The sequence below is a fragment of the Mustela putorius genome, unplaced genomic scaffold, assembly GCF_011764305.1.
Source record: "Mustela putorius furo isolate JIRA1106 unplaced genomic scaffold, ASM1176430v1.1 tig00000407_pilon_pilon_pilon, whole genome shotgun sequence".
Taxonomy (NCBI): Eukaryota; Metazoa; Chordata; class Mammalia; order Carnivora; family Mustelidae; genus Mustela; species Mustela putorius.
Window position 1 is genome coordinate 23,796,596 of NW_025421373.1, and position 26,832 is coordinate 23,823,427.

At 46.6% G+C, this 26,832-nt stretch overlaps 1 protein-coding gene and 1 long non-coding RNA gene across 2 annotated transcripts; both read left to right on the forward strand.

Moving 5' to 3' along the window:
- The first annotated feature begins 2,463 nt into the window (after positions 1–2,463).
- LOC123391937 lies at positions 2,464–11,011 on the forward strand. Its single transcript, XR_006606624.1, has 4 exons — positions 2,464–2,901; positions 3,014–3,114; positions 5,333–5,506; positions 10,767–11,011. It is a non-coding gene; the product is annotated as an uncharacterized LOC123391937 (long non-coding RNA).
- A 2,240-nt stretch (positions 11,012–13,251) lies between these two features.
- On the forward strand, positions 13,252–26,378 carry GM2A (GM2 ganglioside activator). The gene is made up of 5 exons (XM_004737788.3): positions 13,252–13,554; positions 19,134–19,295; positions 24,174–24,353; positions 24,734–24,918; positions 26,041–26,378. The coding sequence occupies exons 1-4, from the start codon at positions 13,462–13,464 to the stop codon at positions 24,887–24,889; spliced, it is 591 nt and encodes a 196-aa protein (XP_004737845.1). The 5' UTR covers positions 13,252–13,461; the 3' UTR covers positions 24,890–24,918; positions 26,041–26,378.
- Positions 26,379–26,832: the final 454 nt, after the last annotated feature.

Consider the following 26,832-nt stretch of genomic DNA (forward strand, 5'->3'; position numbering starts at 1 on the left):
AAGAATTTTCATACTAAAGTTTGAGCCTTATATCTCCAGTGGTTGTGGTGGGTCATCATCTCACCAGAGAGTCGAGTTGCTACATTAATTATATTAAATTGTGTTCAACTGACTTAATGGGGAGGTTTTGGAAGGGAGAATGGAGCCTGAGTAATGCTAATTAGTGAGAAGCCACCTCTGCCCATTTTCCCAGGAGTCCCGCGGCTTGGGATTTGTGGCTTCCATAGGAGAGCAGGCAGTAAGATTCACTCTACCATTTTCTTTACCAAGAGTTGATTCATGTCAGTAATCTGGTTAGTGCTTTCTCTGTTGGATAACGTTCAGAAGGAAGTTCTCAAGGATCTTATATGTAACACAGAGTAGGAGAAGCATAACATCACGCAGGGATTTTTCTCTAAGGAAAACTGCCCAGCATGGTAAGTGGGCTCTAGGGTCTGGAAACTACAAGTAATGAACATTTCTTCACATCAGTGGTTCTTAAATGTGGTTCAGTGATCAGCGGCATCCCCATCTTTTGGGAAACTGTTAGAAATTTTTGCCCTTCCCACCCTCCCAGACCAGCCGAATCAGAAACGCTGGGTGTGGGGCCCAGGCATCTGCATTGCACAAATCCTCTGGCTCATTCAGATGTGTGCTTATGTTTGAGTAGCTCTGACCTTTATGTCCTCTTCATGTCTGATGGTGATTTTTTTTTTAAATGGATATAGAGATAAGGTAGAGAGAGTGAGGTCCAGGGCTCAGTGAGTCTATGCGTCAGCTCCCTTTTCCATGGTTGAGACATCCTTGGCCGGGTTGATGTCTAGGTCACCCCTTTCTGTAACCTCCATGTGAAACACAGGGGACTGTGCTGTGGCTTCTGAGCCAGGCCCTGAGTCATCTCACCTCTAGAACTAAGAGTGAGTCCTTCTGCTGAAAGTCCTCTGATGAACAGTTTGTTGATTTCAATGTACTTGAATGAGCAGGACTGCAACACTGGCTGGGGCTTTCCGGATCAGAGATGGATATTCACTTCTCTGGCTGCATCCAAGTCTGAAATGGACCTGCCCCCTCATCCCCCTTATCAGAGGATGGCTTTTCCCTTCTGCATGCTCCCCATGCCATTCCATGTCAAACATATTTACTGTATGTCCTTGTTGGGTGGGATCCCACCTTCTCAGGGCCCACCTCATTCTTCAGTTTGAAAAATGAACACTTGTCCACCTATGTCAACTGCTATGGATTCACAATGTAAGTCACCCTTTCCCAACAGGTAACGGCTCCATGCCCCGCCCTCCAGTCCTCCTAGCCCTGACACCACCCTCCTTTTTCCATTCCAGTGAGACTGTCTTACCTGCAGGAAAGTAACTGGAGTGAGAGTCAGAAGATGGTGAGGATGGACACTTGGCTTTCCAAGTCCAAAACTGGAACACGCGATTTGACGAATGAATTTGTGACATTTATATTTTTTATTGACCTCTCCAAACAGTTTACGGGGATGAGGAAGTCAAATACGGGTAAACGGGAATGGCTCAGAAGAACTGTGAGAAAGGATGTAGGTCCGAGGGTCAGAACCAGGTCAAGATCCTGCAGTCCTGGGATTAAGCCCCCATGTCCCGCTCTCCACTCAGGGGGAAGTCTCCTTCTCCCTCTGCCCCTCATCCCACTTGTGCTCTCTCTCTCTCAAATAAATCAATAAAATCTTAAAAAGAAGAAGAAGAAGAAGAAGAAGAAGAAGAAGAAGCAGCTTACCTTACCTCTGCTCCAGGTAGACAAGTAATGTAACAAGGGGTACAGAGAATGCCCTGAAGCAGAAGGAGACACGAATTCCATCTGGGAGAGAGCAGCTCAGGGCAGGCTCCACCAAGGATGTGATGTTTGAGGGGGGCTGGGCAGATTAAGTAAGGGTTCTTCCTGTCAAGAAAATAATGAATGTAACTAAACTTAGTGTGGTGATAATTTTTCAATAGATACATGTATAAAATTAAAATTAAAAAAAAAAAAAAAGAAAGAAAATAGGGAAGGTCTTTCAAGCCCAGTGCCATGTGGGTTTTCAGGGAGGGCTCAGTGGCTCAGTGTGGCTGGAGGTCTGGTGAAGGCAGGGAGCGAGGGAGGTGCAGATAGACAGGCAGGAGAGGCCTTGAAGGTCCAGCTTTGACTTTGTCCTGTGGGCAGTGGGAGAGACACGATCAGACTGGTGTTGCAAATGGTCACTGGGGGCTCTGGTGGAGGGTGGACAGAGAGCTCGGGAGAGAACTGGTGCAGGTCCAAAAGGCACTTCAGACCAGAAGGATGGCAGCCCCCAGGTCCAGCTCAGCCCTGCCCTCACTGAGCTCCCTGCCTGCTATAATATGGTAACTACGGCGGGCCCACTGCAGAGTAGGGGTGCTTCCAGTAGGCGGTAGGCAGTAGGCGGTGAGTGGAGAGCAGTTTCCTCCCCTCTTAGCCTGGGAGGTGGCAGCTAGCAGCCAGCAGTGTTGTGGTTACCAGGGCCTTGGGTTACAACACATGTTTGTTTTCTAAAAAACGTTGCAATACCTTTTAAATCAGGGCCCTGGACAGGATCCAAGGACAGTAGCAAGGACCAGCCCCTTGGCACTTCTTAAAGAAGCAGCTGCAGAGGGTGCCAGCCTCAGGAACCTGGATTTCTGGAAGAGCCTGAGTTCAGGCAGGATTGGAAGCTGGGGCAAGGCTGGAAGCAGATGGTATCTCCAGCTCACCCCATTCCCTCTCTTCCTTCCTCAAGGCACTTTTGCATCCAGAGGACTTAAGGTGATCTGTCTCCCAAGCTGTCTTGAAAAACCAGAGGCAGCATGTGGAGACATCCAGGAATCTAAAGCCCATCTCCTTGGGAGGAGAGACCTTCCAGTTGGTCCAAGATTCAGGAGTCTGGTTTGAGAGGGAGTGAGCCCCCCATGGAAGGAGGTATGTAAACAGAAGTGAACATTGGTAGAGCATGTTGGAGAAAGCATGCAAAGACCTGCTGGGGTAGGGGTCCTGAAACAAGGGATACTCACATCCATTTTTATTGCCACAGGAAGAGATCTTTGCTGTGGTCCCTTTTCAGAGACAGAAGTTACTTCTGAACTGGGTAAAGACTGAGATTCTAGACACTTCCATCTGGTGCACTGTTGGTGGGTATGTAAAATGGTGCAGTCACTATGGAAAACAGTGTGGAAGTTCCTTTAAAAATTAAAAATATGGTAATATGTTCCAGTAATTCCACTTCAGGATATATATCCAAAAGAATTGAAATCAGGATCTCAAAGAGATGTCTGCACACCCATGTTTATTGCAACATTATTCACAATAGCTAAGGTATGGAAACAACTCAAATGTCCACTGACAGATGGACTACAAGGGGGAATATCAGCCTTGAAAAAGCAGGGCATTCTGCCACTTGTGACAACATGGATGGACCTGAAGGACATCATGTGAAGTGAAATATACCGGGCAGATACCACACGAGTCTACTTATATGTGGTGTCTCAAATAGGCAAACTCATAGAAGCAGAGAGTAGCGAGGAGGTGGTTCTCGAGATCTGTGGCACAACATTGTGCCTAGAGTTAACAATCCTCAGGATGCGCTTAAACGTTTGTTAATAGGGTGGCTCTTATGTTAAGTGTTCTCACCACAAAAACAAAAAGAAAAATAAATGAGCACTAGGAAACTTTGGGAAGTGATGGAAATGTTTCTCCCCTTGATTGTGGTGATGGTTTCAGGGGTGTATGCATATGCCCAAACTCATGGAATTGCATACATTAATTATGTGCAGTTCTTTCTATATAGATTATACCTGAAGAAAGCTTTTATTCATTTTTAAAAAGATTTTATTTATTTATTTGTGAGAGAGAGAGCACAAACAGCAGGCAGAGGGAGAAGCTGGCTCCCCAATGAGCAAGAAGCCCAATGTAGGATTCGATCCCAAGACCCTGGGATCATGACCTGAGCTGAAGGCAGATGCTTCACTGACTGAGCCACCCAGGCGTCCAACAAAGTTGTTTTTTTTTTTTTTTTTAAGACTTTCATTCTGATCCTTGGCTTGCTACTGATTTGCATTTTGACTCTGGATAACTCACATGCACTCACTTCTCTGTCCTCACATCCTTGCCCCATGTTTGACCCAGTGCCTGGCACGGAGTGAACTCAAGCAAAGATTTGTTGAACAAATGATGAATGGATTAATTGACCGGATTGGGTCCAAAGTTGAATCCGGATCCATGGGCTTCAGAGGTTATGCGAACCTCTTGCAATTTCATTCACAATTGTGTATGTATGAATGATCCCATTTTTTTCTTGGATAGGGTCAATCACTTTAATCACCATTACCATCATTTATTGATGATTTATTATGATGTGCTAAGTCTACATCTTATCGCATTTAATCATCAGGAACCACCCACTGTACTAAAGTGAAAACCCAGGTTTGAAGAGTGTTCAGGACTTGCTTAGGGTCATATGCTGGGTGAGACTGACGTCAACCAGACTTCCGATCCTGAGCTCTAAACCACTGTGAAGAATTACTGCAGCTTCTCAAAGAGATCTATGACCCCCCAGGTGAAGGGAAAACATTCTAGGACCCCAGAGCTTTATTTCTTTGTGGGACTGTGGGGAACGTGGGACAGAGGGCGGAGGTGGAGGAGAGAGCCAACCAGCCGGAGCAGGACCGTGCCCACGCCCCCGCAAGGCTGCTATTTAGAGCAGTCCCAGAGCCCCCAGAAAGGAGGATAAGGGGGCAGGCAGGGGAGGGCGGTTGTAAAAGGAGCCCGAGGAGGGGGAGGGGGCTATCTCCTCCCCCGCCCCCGCTGCCTCCAGCTCACTCTGTCGCCTGATGTCTAAATAAGGCTTACAGGCACATTCTAGGCAGCTAAAAATAAACTCCTGCTCCCCCTCCTGCCCTTGGGCTCTGGCGACCTCCCCAGCCCCGTCAGGGTTCCCCTGGGCAGGACCAGCTCTCCGGAGCACGCCCTCAGCTACAGAAGCGTGCTTCGCGGGGGACCCCAGGGCTCTGATGGGCGTTCTTCCTACTGCAGGAGACACCTGCGCTGGATGTCAGGATTCCTGAATCCTACTCTCGGCTCTGCCCGTACAAACCTGGACAAGCCCCTCTTTTCTCTGAACTCAGTCTCCACACAGATAAAATGCGGGCATTGGAATAATGATGTAAAGCTCTGGCAGTTTTGAATGAAGTCAGGATCCCACTCTCTGGGGTCAAACCAGTTGGTCCACGGAGGTTCTTTAGGGTACATCCGTCTTGCAGACTTATTTTTAGCTCACGCGGCCTTCTGTAGCGATCTGAGTTAGCTACCCACACTGAACGATTTGAAGAATTCACATAAAATTCTGTATTTCCAGCTTCTCTTGAAAAATCAGATCTGTCCACCCCGGGCCCGCGGAGTGCCTGCTCAGAGAAGCTCGAATTGGGCAACTGCCTCCCCCTGCCGGTGGGATGAATGTACTACAGGGAGGTGCCGACAGCCTCACCTAGCCCCGCAGGCAAGAGGATGAGAGGAGCCCAGAGCGATTGCGGTGAGTACTTAGAGCGCAGGCTCATTCCGTTTGACATCCCAGGGGCCTGAGACACTGGCATTGCTCTGTCCAGTACATGCTTGTTGAATAAATGATCCAGACAGTTAATGGAATGCTTTGGAACCTGTAAAGGACGCTTGCAGAGGTTGTGACGATGGTGCTGGCTAGCGGACATCTGATGCCGCTGCATTGCTTAACCCCTACCCCAGAGTCCGGGCCCCAGGTCCTAAAGATGTGGGAAGCAAAGGCAGAATGTAGATAAAATTAAATGTCCTTATAACCTGCCGCCCATGGACAAACACTTGAGGCAGGAAGGGTATAACCTTCCTCCAGGAAGCTCCCAACTGTCTTAATGTTAATTCCTTGCTAGAGGGAGAAACAACCTTGGTTTGACTATAACAAGGTCTCAGGTTTCCTGAGGCTTCTTTCAGCATATGAAAATCCTTTTGGAACTTCCCTTATATTTACATCCCCCAACCCTGAAGTATATAATTAATTGCTCCACACAATCCTGGGGCAGCAGCAGCTTTTTCTGTCTCCAGATCCTGTCCCTGTACTTTGATAAAACCACCTTTTGCACCAAAGATGTCTCAAAAATTCTTTCTTGATCTTTGGCTCTGGACCCTACCAACCTCACCCCTATTCTAAAACTACATCCCCAAGAAGGGGCAAAATTCTTAGACTCCCCCCCTCAATCCCCAACCCTGTTGGGAGTTACCAGATAATTAAGGTTCTTTTAAAGGCATTGCCTGGACCTCCTGAGAAGTCAGTGGGATTGTTCTTGGTTGGGAAATTACTGACAGAAACGGCCAGGATCTGTTAAGCTCAATCCTTCAGAGTTACTTTGGAGACACGCGGGGAGCAGAGAAAGAAGCAGGAGGGAGGAAGGGTAGGAAGTGTAGAACAGAGATTTTCAAAGAACAGGCTTCTGATCAGCCTGCTTGTATTCCCCTCACTCACTGGAGCTGGATGATGCCTCTGGACCGACTCTCAGACATCACAAAATCCATCTCACCTCAGCATGCAGTAGCGCGATGGGCAGAGATGATAACCTAGGAATGCCAAGACAAAGCCTTCCTGCTCTATCTCAGTAAATCATGAGGAGTCACCTGATGCTTTCCTCTGAAGGAAATAGTGATTCTATATCTTATCTCTGTCAATCAATGGTAGAGAAAAGTCAATCAGTCTGGACCCTTGCTACTCTCATTGTGGTCCTCCAACAAGTGGCATTGACTTCAAGGAGACTTTGTTAGAAATGCACATTCTTGGACTGCACTGCAGACCTGAGGAATCATAGTCTGCTTTTTAACGAGATCCCAGATGTTCTGCATGCATTTCACAGTTAGATAAAAGCGGCTTTAGACCAGTGGTTCTCAATGTTGGCTTCACCTTAAAATCCCTTGGGGGACTTTTCTTTTTCTTTTCTTTTTTTTTTTTTTTAAGATTTTATCTATTTATTTGAGAGAGAGAATGAGAGAGGAGAGCCTGAGAGGGGAGAAGGTCAGAGGGAGAAGCAGACGCCCTGCCAAGCAGGGAGCCTGATGGGGGACTAGATCCTGGGACTCCAGGATCATGACCTGAGCCTAAGGCAGTTGCTTAAACAACTGAGCCACCCAGGCGCCCTCCTTGGGGGACTTTTAAAAATGCCAATGTCTGGGTGCCTGGGTGGCTCAGTCTGCTAGGCACCCAACTCGATTTCAGCTCAGGTCATGATCTTAGGGTCGTGAGACTGAGCCCCACATCGGGCTTCACCCTCAGTGGAGAGTCTACTTGAGATGTTCTCTCTCCTTCTGCCCCTCCTCCTCTAAAATAAATAAATAAATAAATAAATAAATATTTTTAATAAGGGCTGATATCTGGGTCCCACTTTTGCATGCAGCCTGGGCATGGGCTCTCAGGTGATTTGTTTAAAGCTCCTCAGGTGATTTCCATGTGTGCCAGTATTGGTACCACAGTTCTATGCAAAGGCTCGAAGGTGATAAAAATCTTTGGGAATCGGAGCCATGCAAATTTGTACAGGGGCCTCCCACCCTGGGCCCTCAGATTCAGGCTGGTGGAAGGGCAGCTAGGCCTGGCTGGTGCTCAGAGACACCTTCCGCAGGGCAGCCCTGCCAGCCAGACGGAGCCAACCCCTCCCCCAGGGCATTGTCAGGCCACCCAAGGCTCAGGTTTCCAGCAAGTGGGGTGGGAAGAATGTGGTGCTCCTCTGAGCTTTGGCAATCCCACTCAGGGGTATTGCCCTGACCCGGGAGACTAGAAGGCATTGCCTAAAGACAGAAATATCATTTACCATTTAGAGAAAAATTTTTGGCTTCAATGCAAAACTGTTTATTGACTAGAGCGTCCCCTTACAATACGCGCTTGTGATTTTACGGGGCGGGCTCTGAGCCTTTCATTGCATGAGTTGTAGATAACTCATGACCCTGGAAAATCATCTTTGTTTGTGGACATGTAAATGCATGTCCTGTGGAGGTTAAATTGACTTCCCTCCTCTACCACGAAGGAGGCAGCTTTACCTCCAGTTGCACATTTATCTCAATATTCCTGATCTATGAATGTGTTTGTGTTTTAGACTTTCCTTTGCACTGGTTGTAACATCTGTATTCCTTACTGAGGAAGTTAAATAAAAACTCTCATGTGTGCTCATTTTCTATCTGTATGAGAGCTATGATTTTATCTTCTTTTTGACCATAATCCTTTACTAACGAGCCTAGCCATGATTTGAAACCGATGTCCAGGGGTGCCTGGGTGGCTCAGTGGGTTAAGCCTCTGCCTTCAGCTCAGGTCATGGTCTCAGGGTCCTGGGATCGAGCCCCACATCAGGCTGTCTGCTCAGCGGGGAGCCTGCTTCCCCCCTCTCTCCATCTACTTCTCTGCCTACTTGTGATCTCTCTGTGTCAAATAAATAAATAAAATCTTTAAAAAAAGAAAAACAAAAACGGATGTCCAGACTACACGTGGGTTGAAACCACACAGAGACCAGGCTTTAATAGAAATGAGAGATCCAAGTATGCCCACGGGGGCTGTGAAGACCTCTGAGCTCAGATGCCATGGAAAGGGGCAAGGACAGCTCAGCTTCAGCGGACTGTTGCCTGTGGGAAGGCAGGCTGGTGTGTCTAGATTCTCTGATTGTTTCAGAAAAAGTGGGAAATCCACAATTTAATGAGGAATCCCTTGTTTTTATTATATACTGGCAACTAGGCAAATTTCTAAGAAATACCGTGCAAACAAATCACGAGTTTGAGGCTGGAGTTACCGGTCTGGTGACTTCTGATCTGACTCAGTGCCCACTTCATGGGAATTTAAAGTGATAAGCACTCATCATCACACTCGGGGCACTCACGCTACCAGCCTGTGTGTACCTGCTGGGTCCCCGGCAACACTGACTCACCACACAGGGGCACAGCTGGTAGGTCATCCTGGGCCCTGTTATTGGAGGGCTCAGACCCAGTTACTCTTCTAGGAAGCTCATGACCATGAACGTTAGAGTGATAACAACTTCTAGTTTTCCAGCCCATCACTTCTAGGATGTGATTTCTTCCAGGACAATTGGCTTGTTTTAATAATTGCTACTTTTATGTACGTGGGCACCTCTTGTGGGCCGGGTGATTCACATCAGCGGATGTCACTCTTGGCTACATATTTGAATTGTCTTGGAATTAAAAAATGCACTGAGGCCAGAGATTTAGAGATATAATTGATCTGGAGTGTAGGCCTGGGGATGGGGATTTTTAAAAGCTGTCTTGATGATGGTATGTAGCCCTGGCTGGGAACCACCACCTGATGGTCTTGACCATGTTTACTCTTCCCGTTGACTCTTACCCAAATGTTTTTCACTTCTCACAAGGATCACCAAAAGTCTGTCTCCTCAGAGCATTCCCACCAGACTCAACCTTGCCACACTTTGTATTTTTCGTCTTCCAGGATAATTACTCTTAGATAGTATCTTGTTTATGTCCTTCCCTACAGCCTGCCTTTCTGGAATGAACTTTGTTGGGGATAGGGCTTTGATTATAAGGGTGGGGGCAGGAGCTTTATATAGTTCAAATCTTTTTATAGTTTCAATCTGTAAGCATTTGTTGAATGAGTGAATAGTTTAGCACCGACAAGTAGTTGTTTATTATTATTAATTATTCTTTTAATCTTTGTTTTACAAATGAGGAAAGCGAGGCCAGAGAGGATAAGACCCCTTCCTACGCTCTTGCTGGAAACGGCCAGGGTCTGCCTGACATGGAACAAGTGCTCTGAACAAGACACCGTCCTTGTGGTTTCACCTTCTATCTTGGTTTTAGATTTGGTTTTCAGTCACTGTGTCTGTGGACTTCAGCAGCTCCTCCAAAGCCCTTCAGATGGGAGATCAAATACTCTCATCCACAAGGAATGTGCCAGCTCACAGAGAGATCCTCCAAGATGGCTGAAAGCATTAGCCTTTGATGCCCATGATCAATAAGGGCTTGTGTGAAAGAGTGTGTCTGATGCTGAGAGACTGGAGTATTCAGGAGTGGGGAGGAAGTGGGTCATGGGGTTGAAGGGCCTTGACAGGTACAAAGATGGAGAAGGAATGATGCTGGAATGGAACCAGTGCAGCCCCCTTCCTAGTTCTTAATGAGGCTCTAGGGCAGACCATCATAAGCTTCCAGTTCCCCCATCTATCACCAACACAAGTGCCAAGGAGTATAGGCACATGGGCACCTCTCATACCACTGTGGGATTAGCTTCAGGACAAGTGAGTTTTAATTTATCTTGTGGTGTGGGACATTGGGCAAATCCTCTACCTGAAGGGGCCTGAAAATGCACCTACATAAAATGAAAAGGCTGTTCTAGATGAGAGCATGAAGAGCTTATCAGAATGGGAGGAAGGTGTGTAATTTAAAAAGCATATTAATTTTAGCCATTCTGACAGGTGTGAGGTGGTATCTTATTGTAGTTCTGATTTGCATTTCCCTGATGTTGAGCATCTTTTCATGTGTCTGTTGGGCCATCTATATGTCTTCTTTGGAAAAATGTCTATTTGTGTCTTCTTCCCATTTTTAATTGGATTATTTGTATTGGGGGTGTTGAGTTGGGTAAGTTCTTTAGGTATTTTGGATACTAACCTTTTATTGGATATCTTTTTTGCAAATATCTTCTCCCATTCTGTAGGTAGCCTTTTAGTTTTGTTGACAGTTTCAACAAAAGCTGTCCTTCACTGACCAGAAGCTTTTTATTTGGATGTAGTCTCAATGATTTATTTTTGCTTGTGTTTCCTTTGCCTCAGTAGACTTATCTAGGAAGAAGTTGCTATGGCTGGTGTCAAAGAGGTAGGTGCCTGTGTCTCCTCTAAGATTTTGGTGGTTTCCTGTCTCATCCATTTATAATTTATCTTTGAGTATGGTGTAAGAACATGGTCCAGTTTCATTCCTCTGCATGTTGCCAACACCATCTGTTGAAGAGACTGTCTTTTCCCATTGGATATTCTTTTCTGTTTTGCTGAAGATGAATTGACCATATAGTTGTGGGTTTATTTCTGGGTTTTTTATTCTGTTCCATTGATCTGTGTGTCTGTTTTTGTGCCAGTATCATACTGTTTTGATTACCACAGCTTCAAAATATATGTTGAAGTCTGGAATTGTGAGGCCTCCATGTTTGCTTTTCTTTTTCAAGATTGCGTTAGCTCTTTGGGGTGTTTGTGGTTCCATTCAAATGTTAAGATTGTTTTGTTCTGGCTCTGTGAAAAATGCTAAACAACAACAACAAAAAAGATGTTGGTGAGGATGTGGCAAAAGGAATTCCTACACTGTTGGGAATGCAGACTGCCACAGCCTCTCTGGAAAACAGCCAGTAAAGGGCTACTATCTGAAATCCATAAAGAACCTAACAAACTCAACATCCAAGGAACAAATAATCCAATCAAGAAATGAGCAGAAGACATGAAAAGACATTTCTGCCAAGAAGACATACAAATGGCCAACAGACACATGAAAAAGTGCTCCACATCACTCAGCATCAGGGAAATCCAAATCCAAACCATGATGAGACAGCACCTCACACCAGTCAGAATGGCTAAAATGAACAAGTCAGGAAACAACGGATGCTGGCAAGGATGTGGAGAAAGGGGAACCTTCCTACACTGTTGGTGGGAATGCAAGCTGGTTTAGCCAATCTGGAAAACAGTTTGGAGGTTCCTCAAAAAGTTGATAATAGAGCTACCCTACAACCCAGCAATTGCTCTACTGGGTATTTACCCCAAGGATACAAATATAGTGATCTGAAGGTGCACATGCATCCCAATGTTTATAGCAGCAATGTCCACAATAGTCAAACTATGGAAAGAGCTCAGATTTCCATTGACAAATGAATGGATAAAAAAGATGTGGTGTATATATATACACTGGAATATACTCAGCCATCAAAAAATGATATCTTGTTATTTGCAAAGACGTGCATGGAACTGGAAGGTATTGTGTTTAGCGAAGGAAGTCAATCAGAGATAGGTAATATCATATGATCTCACTGATAAGTGGAGTTAGAGAAACGAGACAGAGGATCATAGAGGAATAGAGGAAAAAATGAAGCAAGAATAAACTAGAGAGGGAAAAAAACCATAAGAGACTCTTAACCATAAGAAACCTAAGAAACCATATGAGGGTTGCTGGAGGGGAGGAGAGTGTAGGATGGGGTAGCTGGGTGATAGACATTAAGAAGGGGATGGGATGTAACGGGCACCGGGTTTTATATAAGACTGATGAATCATAGGCTTATACCTCTGAAACCAATAATACATTATATTGATCAATTGAATTTAAGTTAAAAATGTTTAAAAAATAAAAAATGCAATGCTTTTACATTTTAATAAGATTTTTAAAAAGTCATTTAGTTAACATGTAGTAGTTTAGTGATTCATTGGTTTCATATAACACCCAGTGCTCATTACATCAAGTGATAAAAATACCCCGATATCTTAATGCGAACAGTGGGGAAATTGGTAGAATTCTGTTAGTTTTGCAAGTTTTCTGTAAATCTAAAATTAATTCCAAAATTTAAAAAATGATATATAAAGAGACGATTGGGTAAGTTTTAAATTGTATTCATGCATTCATTTATTCACCCAAGATTGATTGCTCATTATGTGTCAGGTCCTAAGTCACGTTAGGGACCAAAAGTCATAGCGCCACTCCTTGTAGAGTTTACAATTTAGTGGTGATTTGGCAGGAATAATATCCCTATTGCTTTTTTAAAAAGCAAACTCAACTACAAAGCATTATAACTTAACAAAATCTTGGCTGTGGGCTATATAAGCAGAATATTTGCTCTATCATTTTTTAGCTTTGTGACCTTGGCAAAGCTAACCTCACCGTGTGTGTTTTCCTCAGTGGTAACCTGGGGCAAAAAAAAAAAAAAAAAAAAAAAAAAAAAAATTCCCTCATCGGTGTTTAACAGTACTTAGCATGCATTAAAGCACTTACTATCGGTTATTACAATTATGATTATAATCATTAAAAAGACACAGTGATTCGTAACACGATACAGGAGAGCGTTAACAGGGACAGGGAGGGTGACATTCAGTCAAGGAATGTATCCGGGTTTGAAAACAAAAAAGCTTTTCAGGCAGGGATGGTCACTGTCAGCGTGGGTTTAGGAGGAGCAGCTTCTCCCCGCCCCCCGTGCTCTGGCCCCGCCCCAGGCCCCGCCCCCTTTATCAGCCGGCTCCGCGGTCGCCAGTCAGAAGGAGGGGCTTGACGCCCACGCCCAGAGGGAGGGGCTGAAGGCGGAGACTCAGTCCGGCTGGAGTCCAGAGAGGTCAGTGCAGCACCAGGCCTTGAAATCTCCCATTCCCCACCGGGCGGAGCAAACCTGGAAGTGGCCTCGCTGTTTTGCATAGCAGTGACCAGCTTTGCATAATCAGGCAAGGCCAGCATTTAAAGGAGACGCTACTGCCACAGACCTAGTAGACCCGCGCAGACCCACTGTTTGCGATGATGCTGAAGATGCAGGCTCTTCTTCTGATGGCCTTGGGCCTGCTTCTCGCCGGCCCTGCGGCCCATGCACACGTCTCCGCCCGCACCCCGGTGAGCCCCCGTTTCCTCTGGTGGCTGCTTCCAGCTTGCGGGCCCAGTTGGGGTGGGATTATGGGGGTGACTTCTCCGGTTTCTAGAATTCCTTCTCTTTTGTAGAGACTCCTAAAGTCACTAACTGTGGGACTGTGAGTGGGTCCTTTTCTCTCTCCGAGTTTCGGTTAGCTCATCTGGACAGTGAAGGTGGACTGCTCCAAACATTTGGGAAGGGTTAATCTAATCTCCCTCAGGTCTCTACTCTCTTGTCCTCTTCTTCCTGAACGTTTGAATGAAATTTGGCAGAACTGCAAGGCTAAGGAACTGCTTCCAGGCCCAGAGCTCAGCCTTGTTTACCTGCCTCCTCCCTTCCACCACCCATAAAAAGACCTGGCACCCATCCCTTCTTCTCTGTACTGCTCTGTGTCTCCGCTTGTCCTGATGGGTGGGTGGGTTTGAGAGGCTTGTTCTTCCCGTGCTCCAGATCCAACCCTGTGACCCACTGCTTCTAGTTGCAGGCCACAAAGAGTCTCCAGCTTCCTCCTTCACTTTTCACTCACCCCATGCTCCAGACCCTTGGAAAAGGGAAGTTCTGTCATTCTGGGATCTGGAGCAGCCTAGTTCCATTGCCTCTTTGCTGCATAGCTGTGGGCAAGACACAGATGGGCATGATGATACCAACCAACCTGCCTTTCTCAGATGGGTGTGAGTGAAAGGAAATGCTTTTGTGGATAGAAAGGCTCTAAAATCTTAGGCAAATAAAGTGATACAAGCCAGTAGGCTTGGCCTCATCCTGCCCCAGGGGCAAGGGGTCCCATTTTATTTTTCCTGTTGAATGAAGGCATAAGGACCTGTTGGCCTTATGTGCCCAGAGGATTCCCAGTTTGACCCCAGATGTAGGCTGAGACTGTTTCTCTTGGTTCCAGGGCTGACCGCTATAAAGGCAGAGTCTGGCTAGAGCTCCAACTTGCCCTACATCCCCATTCCCTTATATGTCTTGGCCATGGTTGCCATCCCAGACCAGAGGGCTTTAGATAGATCAGCTGTTTTGGGAAGGCCCTGAGATATCATAGTATTCACCCACCTCACTCAGGCCCCTATAGGATACGGGCCCGCACACCATTCATTGTGCAGCAAGAGGCACTTTGTTTTCTCTGGGCTCATGGTGATTCAGAGCCCTATGCCTGAGACCATGGGCCAGATAAAGGTAGTGGGGTGATCGTGAGCATTTAAGTATTTGGAAACCTGAGTTTTATTTCCTTTTCTGGCATTAACCAGTGTCGTGTCACTGGACTGTGGCCAGCATTAGACGGGAGCGAGAATGTCTAATCCCGTGCTAGGCATACAGTAGGTGCTTAATAGATTCGGTGATACTGTATAATGACTGTCATTTATTGTGCACATACTCTGTGCAATGTGTTGAGCTGTGTGCTTTTATTCCTAATAAACTTTTGTGGGGCAATGCTTTTTTTTTTTAAGGTTTTATTTATTTATCCATCAGAGAGACAACAAGAGAGAGAGCACAAGCAGGGGGAGTGACAGGCAGAGGGAGAAGCCGGCTCCCGGTTGAGCAAGAAGCCCGATGCTGGGCTCCATCCCAGGACCCTGAGATCATGACCTGAGCTGAAGGCAGATGCTTGACTGACCACGCCACCCAGGCATCTCTGGGGGAATGATTTTAGATTTATAGAAAAGTGCAGAGAGAGTGTGGATTCTCATAAACTCCTCATCCCATTTCCCCTAATGTTAACATCTTCTATTACCATTGTGCATTTGTCTGAACTGACAAACTAACATCGGTTCATCACCATGAACTAGACTCCAGACTTTATTTGGATTTTACCAGTTTTTCCATGAATGTCCTCTTTCTGTTCCAGGATCCAGTCCAGGGCTCCACAGTATATTTCTCATCACATCTCCCCAGGCTACTGTGGTCTGTGACAGCTTCTCAGTCTTGTGTTTTCATGGCTTAACAGTCTTGAGGAGTGATGACCTGTATTTTCTGTACAGACTTCTCTTTTTCCCAGTAGCTCTGTGAGAAGATATAATTGTGCCCATTTAATAGATGTGGAAACCAAACCTCAAGAGGGTAACTTACCCATGGTCTTAGCTGAGGGGTGATTGGCACCGAGGTCTGTGATGTCTACCTGTATTTTTGCCTCCAGACCTGTGCCTTTCTCCTCTGCCCTATGTTCCCTCATCCCACGTATTGGCCTCTCCCGGGAATGGTAAATACAGTGGTCTCCCCCTTACCTGTGGTTTTGCTCTCTGTGGCCTGGATGTGCAGTCTGGGAGCAGATGATCCTCTCTGACATCATCGGAAGTTTAATAGTAGCCTAATATTATATCACAATGTCTGTGTCATTCCCCTCCCCTCATCTCATCAGACAGGCACTTTCTCGTCTCACATCATCAACAGGAAAAAGCACTGAGTGTAGTATAGTAAGATATTTTGAGAAAGAGAGAGACCACATTCACATAACTTTTGTTATGGTTATGATGGTTCTGTTTCATATTAGTTATGGTTGTTAATCTCTTACGGTACCCATTTTATAAATTAAACTTGATCATAAGGATGTATAAAAAATGCATAGAAAAAAACATAGACTATATAGGGTTATATGGGGTTCAATGCCGTCTGTGTTTTCAGGCATCCACTGGGGATCTTGGGACGTATCCTGCACAGATAAGAGGAACTCCTGTGCCGGGTCTGGCTCGTAGTGAGCATTGCTAATCCTTCCTGCCTCTGTTTCCAGATGAGGCTGGACCCAGCTGCAGAAATCACTCCCACAGAAACCTCTGGGAAACTGCGTTGTTATGCCTCCCCCAGGACCTGAAGGGCAGGGAGCTTGGGGGAAGGGAGGGAATTTTTCCTCTTTAGCAGGACACTCTGGATACCTGCCCCAGCCTGGAAGGAGTCCTTGCTGTGAAGCAGGTTGCCTTAGAATCTGTGAAAGCAGCCCCAGAAAATGGCTAGTCCTCCTTACCAACCCTTCAGCCCAACTCTTAAGTCCAGGCATGCTTTCATTTGACAGCGGTCCCCGAACTGGTCTCCCCGTTCCAATCCATTGGATTGGACAATCCACTTGTCCCTCTCCAATCCATTCTCAGCCATAAACCAAAGCGCGGCACTCTCTTGCACCGGGGTTCCATTGCAATATAGTAAGTCCAGGGTCCCAGTTATGACGTACGAGGTCATACATTAAATGACCTTGCCATCCCTCTAGCCTCATCCATGTCATTCTTCTGCTACACCTAGCCCTATAGCCTTCCTGTAGTGCCCAGACCAGCTAAAATTCCTACCACAGGGCCTTTGCCCATGTTGTCTCTATCTGGAGAGAACATTCTTCCTCTCTGTACTTACATGGCTGACTCCTCATCCTGCAGGAGTCCGACTTAAGTATCATTTCCTCACCGCCTTATTTAAGTATTTAAGTAAGCCCTTTGTTACTCTCACCATGACCTCTGTGCGTTTCTTTTCTGGCTCTCAGAAATCATGGTGGGTAGTATTTATTGGAATTAGACTCTAAGCTCCTTGAGGCAGGGCAAGAACATTTCTTTCTTTCTTTCTTTCTTTTTTTTTTTTTAAAGATTTATTTATTTATTTATTTATTTGACAGAGAGAGAGAGAGAGAGAGAGGGAGGGAGGGAGAAATAGCGAGAGAGGGAACACAAGCAGGGGGAATGGGAGAAGGAGAGGCAGGCTCCCCACTGAGCAAGGAGCCTGATGCGGGGCTCAATCCCAGAACCCTGGGATCAAGACCCAGGCGGAAGGCAGATGCTTAACCACCGAGCCACCCAGGCGCCCCAGGGCAAGAACATTTCTAATTGTTTACCACTATTAACACAGACTTAGCCCAGGGCCCATGATCATTGCTCCTTAAGTATTTGTGGGATGAATACTGAAGGAAATCTTTATGGGTACCTGCCCTGTGTGAGGGGCTGTGGGGCATGCAGGCCTGAATCAGACCCTGTCCTGTTTTTCTTACTCCCGTGACATTTCATTCCGAGGGACAGAAACCCATTCCAAGAAGCTCAAATAAAGGGAAGTTTACACCAGGTATCCAAGGAATCTCACTGAAGTAATGACAGGAAGTGGAGGCTGGGCCACATCCTGGCTTTCATTCTGTGAGCCAGCCCAGCTTTGGGCCTGGCACTGTGTTAAGATCATGAAGCTCTCATGCTTGTGCTCATCCTCACAATTGCCCTAAGAGGAAAGTATAAAGCCTTCACTTCAAAGATGTGGAAATTGAGGTGCCAAAGGGGAAACGGCCTCACGGAATCATGTGATATGGTGGCTGAGCCACGCTTGTTGACTAAGGCTCTGATGTACCCTAAATCACCGTCCAGAGTCATGCCTTCCACTGCTACCCCATACTGCCTGGTTAGACAGGGGTGAGGGTGGGGAGGGGACACCTCCGTTCTCTCCCCCAGAGACGAACAGAGCCCTTAGTTCTTGCCTCTTCCCAAACTTTGGCTTGGTCATGAGTCACAGGTCTAGGTATTCTAGCCTCATGCCAAAGGTTATCACCCAATAACAGCGCAAAGTCCTATAAGTGATTTTTGTTTCAACCTCCATGTCCCAGAGGCAGTGAGAATCTGTCAGCCTAGCTTGGGTTAGGTGTTTCCTTTCAGCTCAGTTGGCTGTGTTGACGATGGGGTGAGCTCAGGGGTGTGGGGCTGACTGGGTTTCCTTCTAAGATGGGATGTGCATGGTGGGAGTGCCTGACGTGTCTCTTAAATGGCCTTCGGGGGGGGTGGGAAAGGGGTGAGTGGGTGGGCAGAGTCTGCCTGATATTGAAAGTGTTAAAGATCATGGACAAGTAAGCAGGGTTCTGTGGGAGTGGGGAGTCAGCAGTTTTGTGTAGCCAGACAAGATGGTGGAATTCTAAGACCTTTGTGGGATATGGAGGAAGAGGAGGAAGTGGCTGAGCAGAGGCCAGGAAGGTGATTCAGATGGGGCAGGGCATGGGCAATGGGATGGGGGGCAGGAAGCACTAGTTAGGACTGGGGAAGCTTGTTCACTAGGGTTCATCAACAAGCACCCCACTGGGGGTCTCTCTGCATATGTCCTTTTACCTTCCTGGGCTGATCGCATACTCCTTGAGGGTGGAGTTTCCCATTGTGTAAAGTTCCCTATTATTCCTGGCCCTGGATTGGGCATGGGTTATGACATGAATAAGGTCCTGGGCATGAGGCTGCAAAGGTGAATCCTCCGGGAGCTTCTCTCTAAGGAGGTACCAGGACTGGCTGGAGGGGGTGGGGGTTCGGGAATGGGAGATCAGAGAAGGTACCTACCAAGGGTAGATGTGGTTAGTCACCTGTTTTGAAGCTCAAGGTCTGGTATATTGTGCTTTATAGTTTACGGCACACTTTTGGGAGATTATGTTTTTGGAATCTTTTAGTATAGTACTACCCAGGAAATGGGGACCACAAGTGTTATCCTGGGCTTCTAGGTACAGACTTGCAGGTAAAGCTCAGGGTGGGGAGGTACCTCGCCCAGTGTCACACCCTCAGTAGCCTGTTCTGTTGACGCTTCTGACCTGCGAAGTTTCCTTTTGAAATGCTTCTTTTCTTTCTGCCTGATTTTTCCTTAGCCACCCCAGGTAATTAGCTTTTTCTGGGAGAACTGCCATGAAAAGAAGGACCTTGTGCTGCTCAAAGGCATGACTCTGGAACCTGACCCCATTGAGTATCCTGGGAATGTGACTATCAGCGCCGAGCTCCATGTCCCTGTCCCCCTCAGCAGTCCTCAGAAGGTAAGCATGGGCATGGTTGAGGAGGTGCTGGAGGGAAGGTGCGGGGGGCCATATGGCAGGGACCCTGAAGGATGTATGTTCAGGGACCTGTGGGTAATTGTGCAATCCCGATTTCTCAGAGCAACAAAGGATGCATAGATGCGTAGACTGTCTAACAGCCCCAGTCGGGCAATGTTGTTGTGGTGCTGCTGTTGATTATAAAACAGACACATCACTACATAAGTGACATCGAGTCACTTTGGAAATCACAAATTGCCAAAAGGTGGGGAGAAATATATCACCTGAAATCTCTCTACCCAGTGATAGGGGTAAACACTTTTAACATTTGGTAGGCTAGGCTTTGGAACTGTCCCCCAATCAATCACATATAATACACATATTCTTTAAAGACTTTATTGATTTCCAGAGAGGGAGTGAGACTGTAGATCTGTCCTGGTGTACTTAACAAATCTATTATCAGACATATAGTTTGTTTCTGTGGTAGTTTTTTGTCTGTTTGGTTTTATTTTTTGGCTGTTAGAAATACCTTTGCTGAAATTATCCTTGTAATGTATCTCTTTGTCCTTCTCTGATTACCTAGACACAGACTTTTTAGGTCTTTCTGGTGCCTCCAGATTTTTGAATCCATGTATGCTCTCCAACAGATTTGCCTTTTTCCACACATCTGTTGATTCTGAGCATTTTCTAATAACATTTTCCACTATTTTATGTCATCCCTGGGGAGGTTTGATGTCTTTTCATTAATTTTGTTGCCCTTTGTGTTTCCTTTGAGATTGACCAGTTTGATCATGTCTGTTTTCTCTGTTGGGGGTGGCTATTTCCATACTTTTTCAGAATAATAAAGGCTTTTCATTATCTATTTAACACCATACATTGTTATCCTTCTCACTACTTTGAATTGCTGCCTTTATAGCATATTCTTATATGCCCTTCTGCTTGTCCTGTTGCAGCTCTACTCTGGCCCCAGTTTTATTCTGATTCTTTGAAAGGTTTTTGATTTGGAATCTATCCCTGTAACTACCCTTCAACCTGCACGAATCACAGCCTCTACCTCGTAGGCTGCTTGTGGACAATTGCTGGATTAATAATGTGGAGAGTACTTTGCATAGGGCCTGGTCCACAAGACCTGCTCAGAAAATGTTAACTCTTGTTAATTGTTCAATTAGTGTCTTTTCCTGCCACCCTGGGACCCAGACAGAAGCCCCAGCTGTGTGTGGACCGCTCTAGGGCCCTGCCTTCCTTGGTACCTCCTTCTAAGTCTTTTCTGGGCGAGATCATTGCATTTTTTTTTTTTTTTTTTTAGCTGAACTTCAGCTGATAATCTAGCAGGGTCACACAAATGCCATTTCCATGCTCCTGCTGGGTCTGGGATGCAGCACTCTGGCAGATGCTCTCATGCCATCATTAGGCAAAATGCTGGCATTTCTGTGACACTGTGCATCTGACTTGGAAGGAAAAAACTCACAATCTCCTTCTGCCCCCAGCCTGCTTTTCTTGGCTTCTTCAAAGACCATTAAGATGGACACCACCACCCTCTTTCCTATCCCTTAATTACCTGTCAAATATTTGGGCCTTTGCACTTTTTAAAAACCGTGCTCAGGTTCCTTTCACCCTACATTTCTCCTCTGTTATTTTTGGTTTTGTTGTTTTACTTTTCAGGTAATGTGCATATTAGCTATTAAATGAAAGCCACTGAACACATGTGTAGGAAAAAAGATGATTAGCCTCGTTTTACAGATAAGGGACACTGAGGCTCATAGAAGGGTGCAACTTGCCCCAGGTCACGTGGTTATCAGCACATTCAAGGCTGGGTGTCCTTATGTTGTATTGTTCCCTGTTCCTCAACTCTTTCAGGCAGGGAGGTGGACTTAGCGCCTGATATGTTTGGAGAATGCTCCAGAACTTTCTCTTGCTCAGCAGAGACCCCCTTTTGAAAGAGTGTCAGGACTTCAGCCCCGTATGAGCTTGGGAGGCATCAATGGCTTCCACCTCTTGTTACTGAGGCCTAGAGAGGAGAGTGAGTGTTCCAGACCCACGGCCCATTAGCTGGAGAACCAACACGTCCTCTCTTCCTCTGACCTTGCTGAGGTGGAATTTTTTTTTAATGTGGAGTCTCATGTCGGACCTGGATGGACTTATCCCCAGTGGCAATGTTGAGAAGCTGGGTGTCCCAAATTCCATGAGCCAGGAGCTGGGGCCACCCAGGAGCTCCCTTTTCCTCTCTTGACTTGCTTCATAGGATCCGGAATAATTTATAACTCCCTTCTGTGGGCCCTCTCTCAAGTTCCAGCCTTTGGGACCCTGGTTTTCCCATCCTCAAGAATCATAAATTGCTGTTTTATTTGGCATATACCCTTATGTGGGGCTTTTAGACATGGCTTTCAGGCCTGATGGTTTGGCTTTTTTCCCCTCTAAAATCATGTACCTATAGTGCCCCTGCCCGAGGCCTGTGGCCTTTATAACTGCCCCCTTCCCAGGGCATTACATGACTCCCCTTCACTTCCTATCAGTGTGTTTTTATCTAGAGCTTCTGTGTGCCTATCCAGGTGGGAGAGGCCAAGAGAAATCATTTTAATGTGTAAGAAATTTTTATGCTTAGGATGTCACAATGGGTCAGTGTCTTCGAGATCGTGAGATCCAATTATTCAATCGTTAGGATGGAGGAGTGGAGACCTAATGGGGAAGGGACTTGCTTATGGGTCCTGGCAGGTGCAGTGTTCCTGTCTTGATTACCTGTCAGTGCCTCTGTCTGTCTGGTTGTCGGGACAGGTTCCATGACAGAAGTTTATTTAGATCGAGCTACCTAACTGCAACAGAAGTCTTGGGCTAGAGAGATTTATGGTACCTTTTTATCCAGCCTTGAGTGCTTTCCTGAGCCATGAGAGCAAGTCGGTTGAGAACAAGGGCTGGGAAATGAGCCATGGTTTGCGGTCCCCAAATGATAGGCATGACTGCTGCCTCAGAAGTGCCTGTTGCCCCCCATTCCATGCACCGCCACTGAGGACCGCTGATGCTGTGCTTGTCCTGGGTGGGGGAGGCATGGCTCCTGGCAGATACAGCCCCACAATGGGAGGACACCAGGCAGGACTTGGCCCCCACTGGTGCCCTCATCTGGGCTTTTCTGCTTAGGGCATAACTGACTCAACCATTTTCCTTGGGATATTGGTGAAACAAGGGGAGGGGAGACAGTATTGGCTGAGGGAGAAGGGTGGACAGATATCCTGCAGGAGTTAATGTTTGGCTCTCAGACATTGTGCCAAGTGTTTTATGGGCACTGTCTCACTCGATGGGATCTTGTAAGAGAGGCAGACATATCCTGCTTTTGAGGTAAGGGAATGGAAACTGAGAGAAGTGGCTCCAGGCAAGGGCAAAATACTGGAAAGTGGCAGGAATTGCTTTCTAACCCAGGCCCTGTGGTTCTTCCTTGGCAGAGGGGCTGGAACAGGCTTGGCAGGAGAGCAGAGAGGAGGGTTGGGAGGGGTGGCATGTGAGTGGGGCGTGGGGGATACTGTGTACATCAGCAGAGCGGGAGGATGTCAGTGAAGGAGACGATGTGAATTTGTCCTCTTAGCATCCAGAGTATCCTGACATCTCCCTTCCTCCTGGGCCTGGATTATGACATCTAGGGCAGTTGGGAGACTGAGTCCACAGCCTGCAGAGCCAGCCCGAGCCCTCCAGGATTTGTCTCAAACAGAAAAGTCCTAAATCAAGTGAGCCTGGAGGCTGGGAAATATGAAATTGCTAGGATGTCAGAACTGAAAAGTGTCTTAAAATTGTGGTTTCCTGCCATAACACCCACAAGGGGTCAGATGCTCAAGTGAGCTAACGTACTCCTGCCCTTTCCTTACTATTTTCCCTTGATACGTTTTGGGGAGTTGAGGGCACGGACATGGTCAAGAGAGACAACTCACTCAGTGAATGCCTGGCACGCATCCGGCACAGCTGGAACTGTCCGCCTTGAAATCCTGGCCCCTTCTAGGTCAGCGACAACCTCTAGAACGGGAATAGCATCCTGACGGGATGGAGGTGTGAAGCACATCGTAGATCTTCTCGTCCAGCTTCTCTCTGGCTGTAGGGCTCCTCTGGTAGCTTCTCCAGCTGAGTCCAGGGAGCCCACCACTTCCTGGGGAGTCGTTCTGTCTGTTGTAACCTAGCTATGATGGTTAAGAAGGTCTTCCTTTATATCAATCCCATAGTGATCTCCCTATAAATTCCTTTTGTTTTCTTGGGATGCCCGGGTGGCTCAGTTGGTTAAGTGTCTGCCTTCGGCTTCAGTCATGAAGGACTCTGGGATTGAGCCCCACATCAGGCTCCCTGCTCCATAGGGAGACTGCTTCTCTCTCTCTCTGTGATCTCTTCCTGCTCTAATTCTCAAGTAAATAAATTTTTAAAAATGTTTAAAAAAAATAAATACTGTGTTTGGTAGCTATACAGAGAAAATTTGATCCAAGGATAGAAAATAGGTTTCTGCTCCAATTGGCTGGCAGTAGCTGAGGTCCTACACAGACAAGGGCTCTGAAGCCAAGATTGGGCAGAGAAGTGAAGTCTAGGAAATGGTGCTAGTTAGCTAGTTAGCGGTTAGATGGCAAATGCCTTGCAAATCCAGTGCCACCGATGGTAGTGACTACCTAAAGAATTCTAAGACTGAGGTTCATTGAAGGGTGAAAAAAATCACCCTGATTAATACCTGCTACAGGCGCTGGAAGAGGTGCCATTGGGATATGTGCCACAATATTGTCACTGCTATATCAGAATATCTCCAAGATCCCATCCGATTAAAAATTCTGTGATTAAAATAAAATGCTGACCTTTTGGAGATGTAGAGAGGCTGGGATGTTTGCCTTGGAATTCATACTGTTTCAAACTCTTTCTCACCAGGTGGAATTAATTATAGAGAAGAAAGTGGCCAATTTCTGGATCAAAGTTCCATGTATGAGCCATGTTCGTTGCATCTTTGAAGACATCTGCCAATTATTAGACTTTATCATCCCCCCTGGACAGCCCTGCCCAGAGCCCCTGCATACTTATGGGCTTCCCTGCCACTGTCCCCTCAAAGCAGTAAGTACTTAGGGAAGGAGAGTATTATTTCTGTGGCTGGAGTAAAAATGTGTGGTTTGGAGAGATGGGTTCTCACATTCTCCTCCTGCAAATCTGGATGTTTGTGGGTGAAAATTGGTGTGATCTATCCTGAATTGCTTATGTTTGGGGGGCCTTGGTTTATCCACTTGTGAACTGGGTGACTTGAGCTGCAGTGTGGCCTCCAGTGCCCATGAGCTGTAACCTTCCATGCTGTGTAGAGCTCCAGCCATCTCTAATCTCACGTGGCACTCAGGAGAGTGGGAGGAGGGGCAGTTCATGGCTGCAGTCTTAGAGGAGAGCTCCAGGAGAGTCCCGTCAGTAGGCTCCCGCTGACCTGTGATCCATTGGTTTTCCCGCAGGGCACCTACTCAATGCCCAAGACTCAGTTCACCCTGCCCAACACGGACCTGCCCGGCTTGATCACCTCCGGGGCCTACCGCATCTGGATCTTCCTCAGCAGCCGTGGGAAACGTCTGGGCTGTTTCAGGATCTTTGCTGCTCTGAAGGGCGAGTAAAGTGGCACCAGCCGCAGCAGAATGAAAGGGTATGAGGAAGTTGTCCCTCTTCTTCTACCTTGCTTTTGCCAAGGTCAAATTCTGACTCTCTGTCCCCTTTCAAGCCCCTTTCTACAATGATGCCACTTCCCTCACTGAAAGTCCTTCTGTGCCACCTGCGTTCTAGGCTTGGGCAGGCAGCTTTGACTTGGGGAGGAGCTTGGCAGCTCTTGATAGCTCATGACCTGCCAGGCCGGCCGTTTCATCTTCCTTCTCACCCCTATGATTTTCTAAGAGCTTAACTCATTTTCTAAATAATTAAGCAATAGGACTAATATATTTTGTGACCCCAAGTTCAGACTGACCCAGTCTTGGTTTCCTGAAGTATCTTCATGATTTTCTTAAAAAAATTTTTTTTTGGTCACTGACTTGAAAGCAGAATGAGAGTATGAACGGTCTTTGTTTTACTCGAGCCCGCTTATAAGGAAGGGACTGAAGTAGTTCAGCTTCGCCTCTTCCTCCATTAACTGCTATGATTAATTCAGTATTCTTTTCTTTTCTAGATTAGGAACAGCGGGGCATAGCGTGTCCTGGGGAGGTAGGGCACGTGGTGGAGGGCTTCACTGGGAGAGGTATTTAAGAATGCTATATGTATTTAAGAGAGTTTACAAACTCAGCTATCTGCTGGGCCAAGCATGAGACCTAAATGAGTGAGGACAACCACGAGGAACATATTGCTTCCAGGCACGTCTTTTAACCTCCTTTGTGTAGCAGCTCATATCCACTATTATGAGGCAGCTGGTGTCCAGTCTCGAGCTTGGGACTATTATCAGGGCTGATGGGCCTGAGTTGAGTTAGAGAGGGTGCACTCAGCCCTTAGGGGCAGCTGGTACTGCATGAGAGTATCGTGGGCCCAGTACTACCAAATAGTCTCCATTTTTTTTCCCCCTTTGGAGAAGCCAGAAATGCAGACTTTTATATGAAATCTTAGAGTTTTTACATATTGGCAACTAGTTATTTTTTAAAAACACTGTGCAGGCCAAGAGGGCCAAACAGACTTGCCAGTGGGGAAGTCTGGCCCAGTGTGGCCAGTTTGCGACCTCTGATGTAAGAATACACATTGTCCTTTCGATCTAGAGACAACTCCTTCAGTGCTGTTTTTCCCTCCCTAGGGTCAAATCCATAGTCTCTGACACATGGAGCAGGCTCTTCCAGGGCTTGGGGATGGCGAGGCAGCCTCTCAGGATGGGAGCTGCAAGAATCACAAGGCCGCATGCCCCAGCCTAGGAGTGCTGTCAGGGTGAATGGGGAAAACCCTGAAGATTTGGAACACACCAGCAGCTGCCCTGTGGAGCAAGGATCCCATGAAGAGGGGTGGATCGCATGAGGGGATCCCATGAAGAGGCCATTGTCCCATCCTCCACGCAGCCTACTGACCTATGGATCGACCCCAGCTTCTGGGCTCATTTGAAGCCTGGAATGGCAATAAAGCTTTTTAACTTGCTGAGAACTCCTCCTTTGTCTTGGCTGCATATTTGTCCATCTTGGGATTTTAGGAGCTTGTCAGTGGTGGGCTGTTCCTGGTGGAAGGGTTTGTTGTGATGGCACAGAAGAGCTGAGGTGGTTCCAGGGACCATCTCTTCTGTTTTTGTCTTGTGAGTTGCTTGTTATCCCTGTTTTATTCAGCCTCATCACCGTTCAATGTCTTTGGTTGACTTTTTGACTTTCCTATTGCTCTGTGACCATGCCAGCCTTTCACCTTTTGATTTTTTGTCCTCATTCTCACAGTTGTTTTCAGTTCATATTTGAGAATGGAATCTCATTATCTTGGTATATCTTCCCATGTCATGACAGGCTCGTGGGTCCAATGTTCCCCTGGGTCTCAGTGGGGAAGGGATGAGAAATGTCAAATTAGAGGCAAAATAGACTTTTTAAGGAATGATACTGAGCCAACTGGAAAGCCA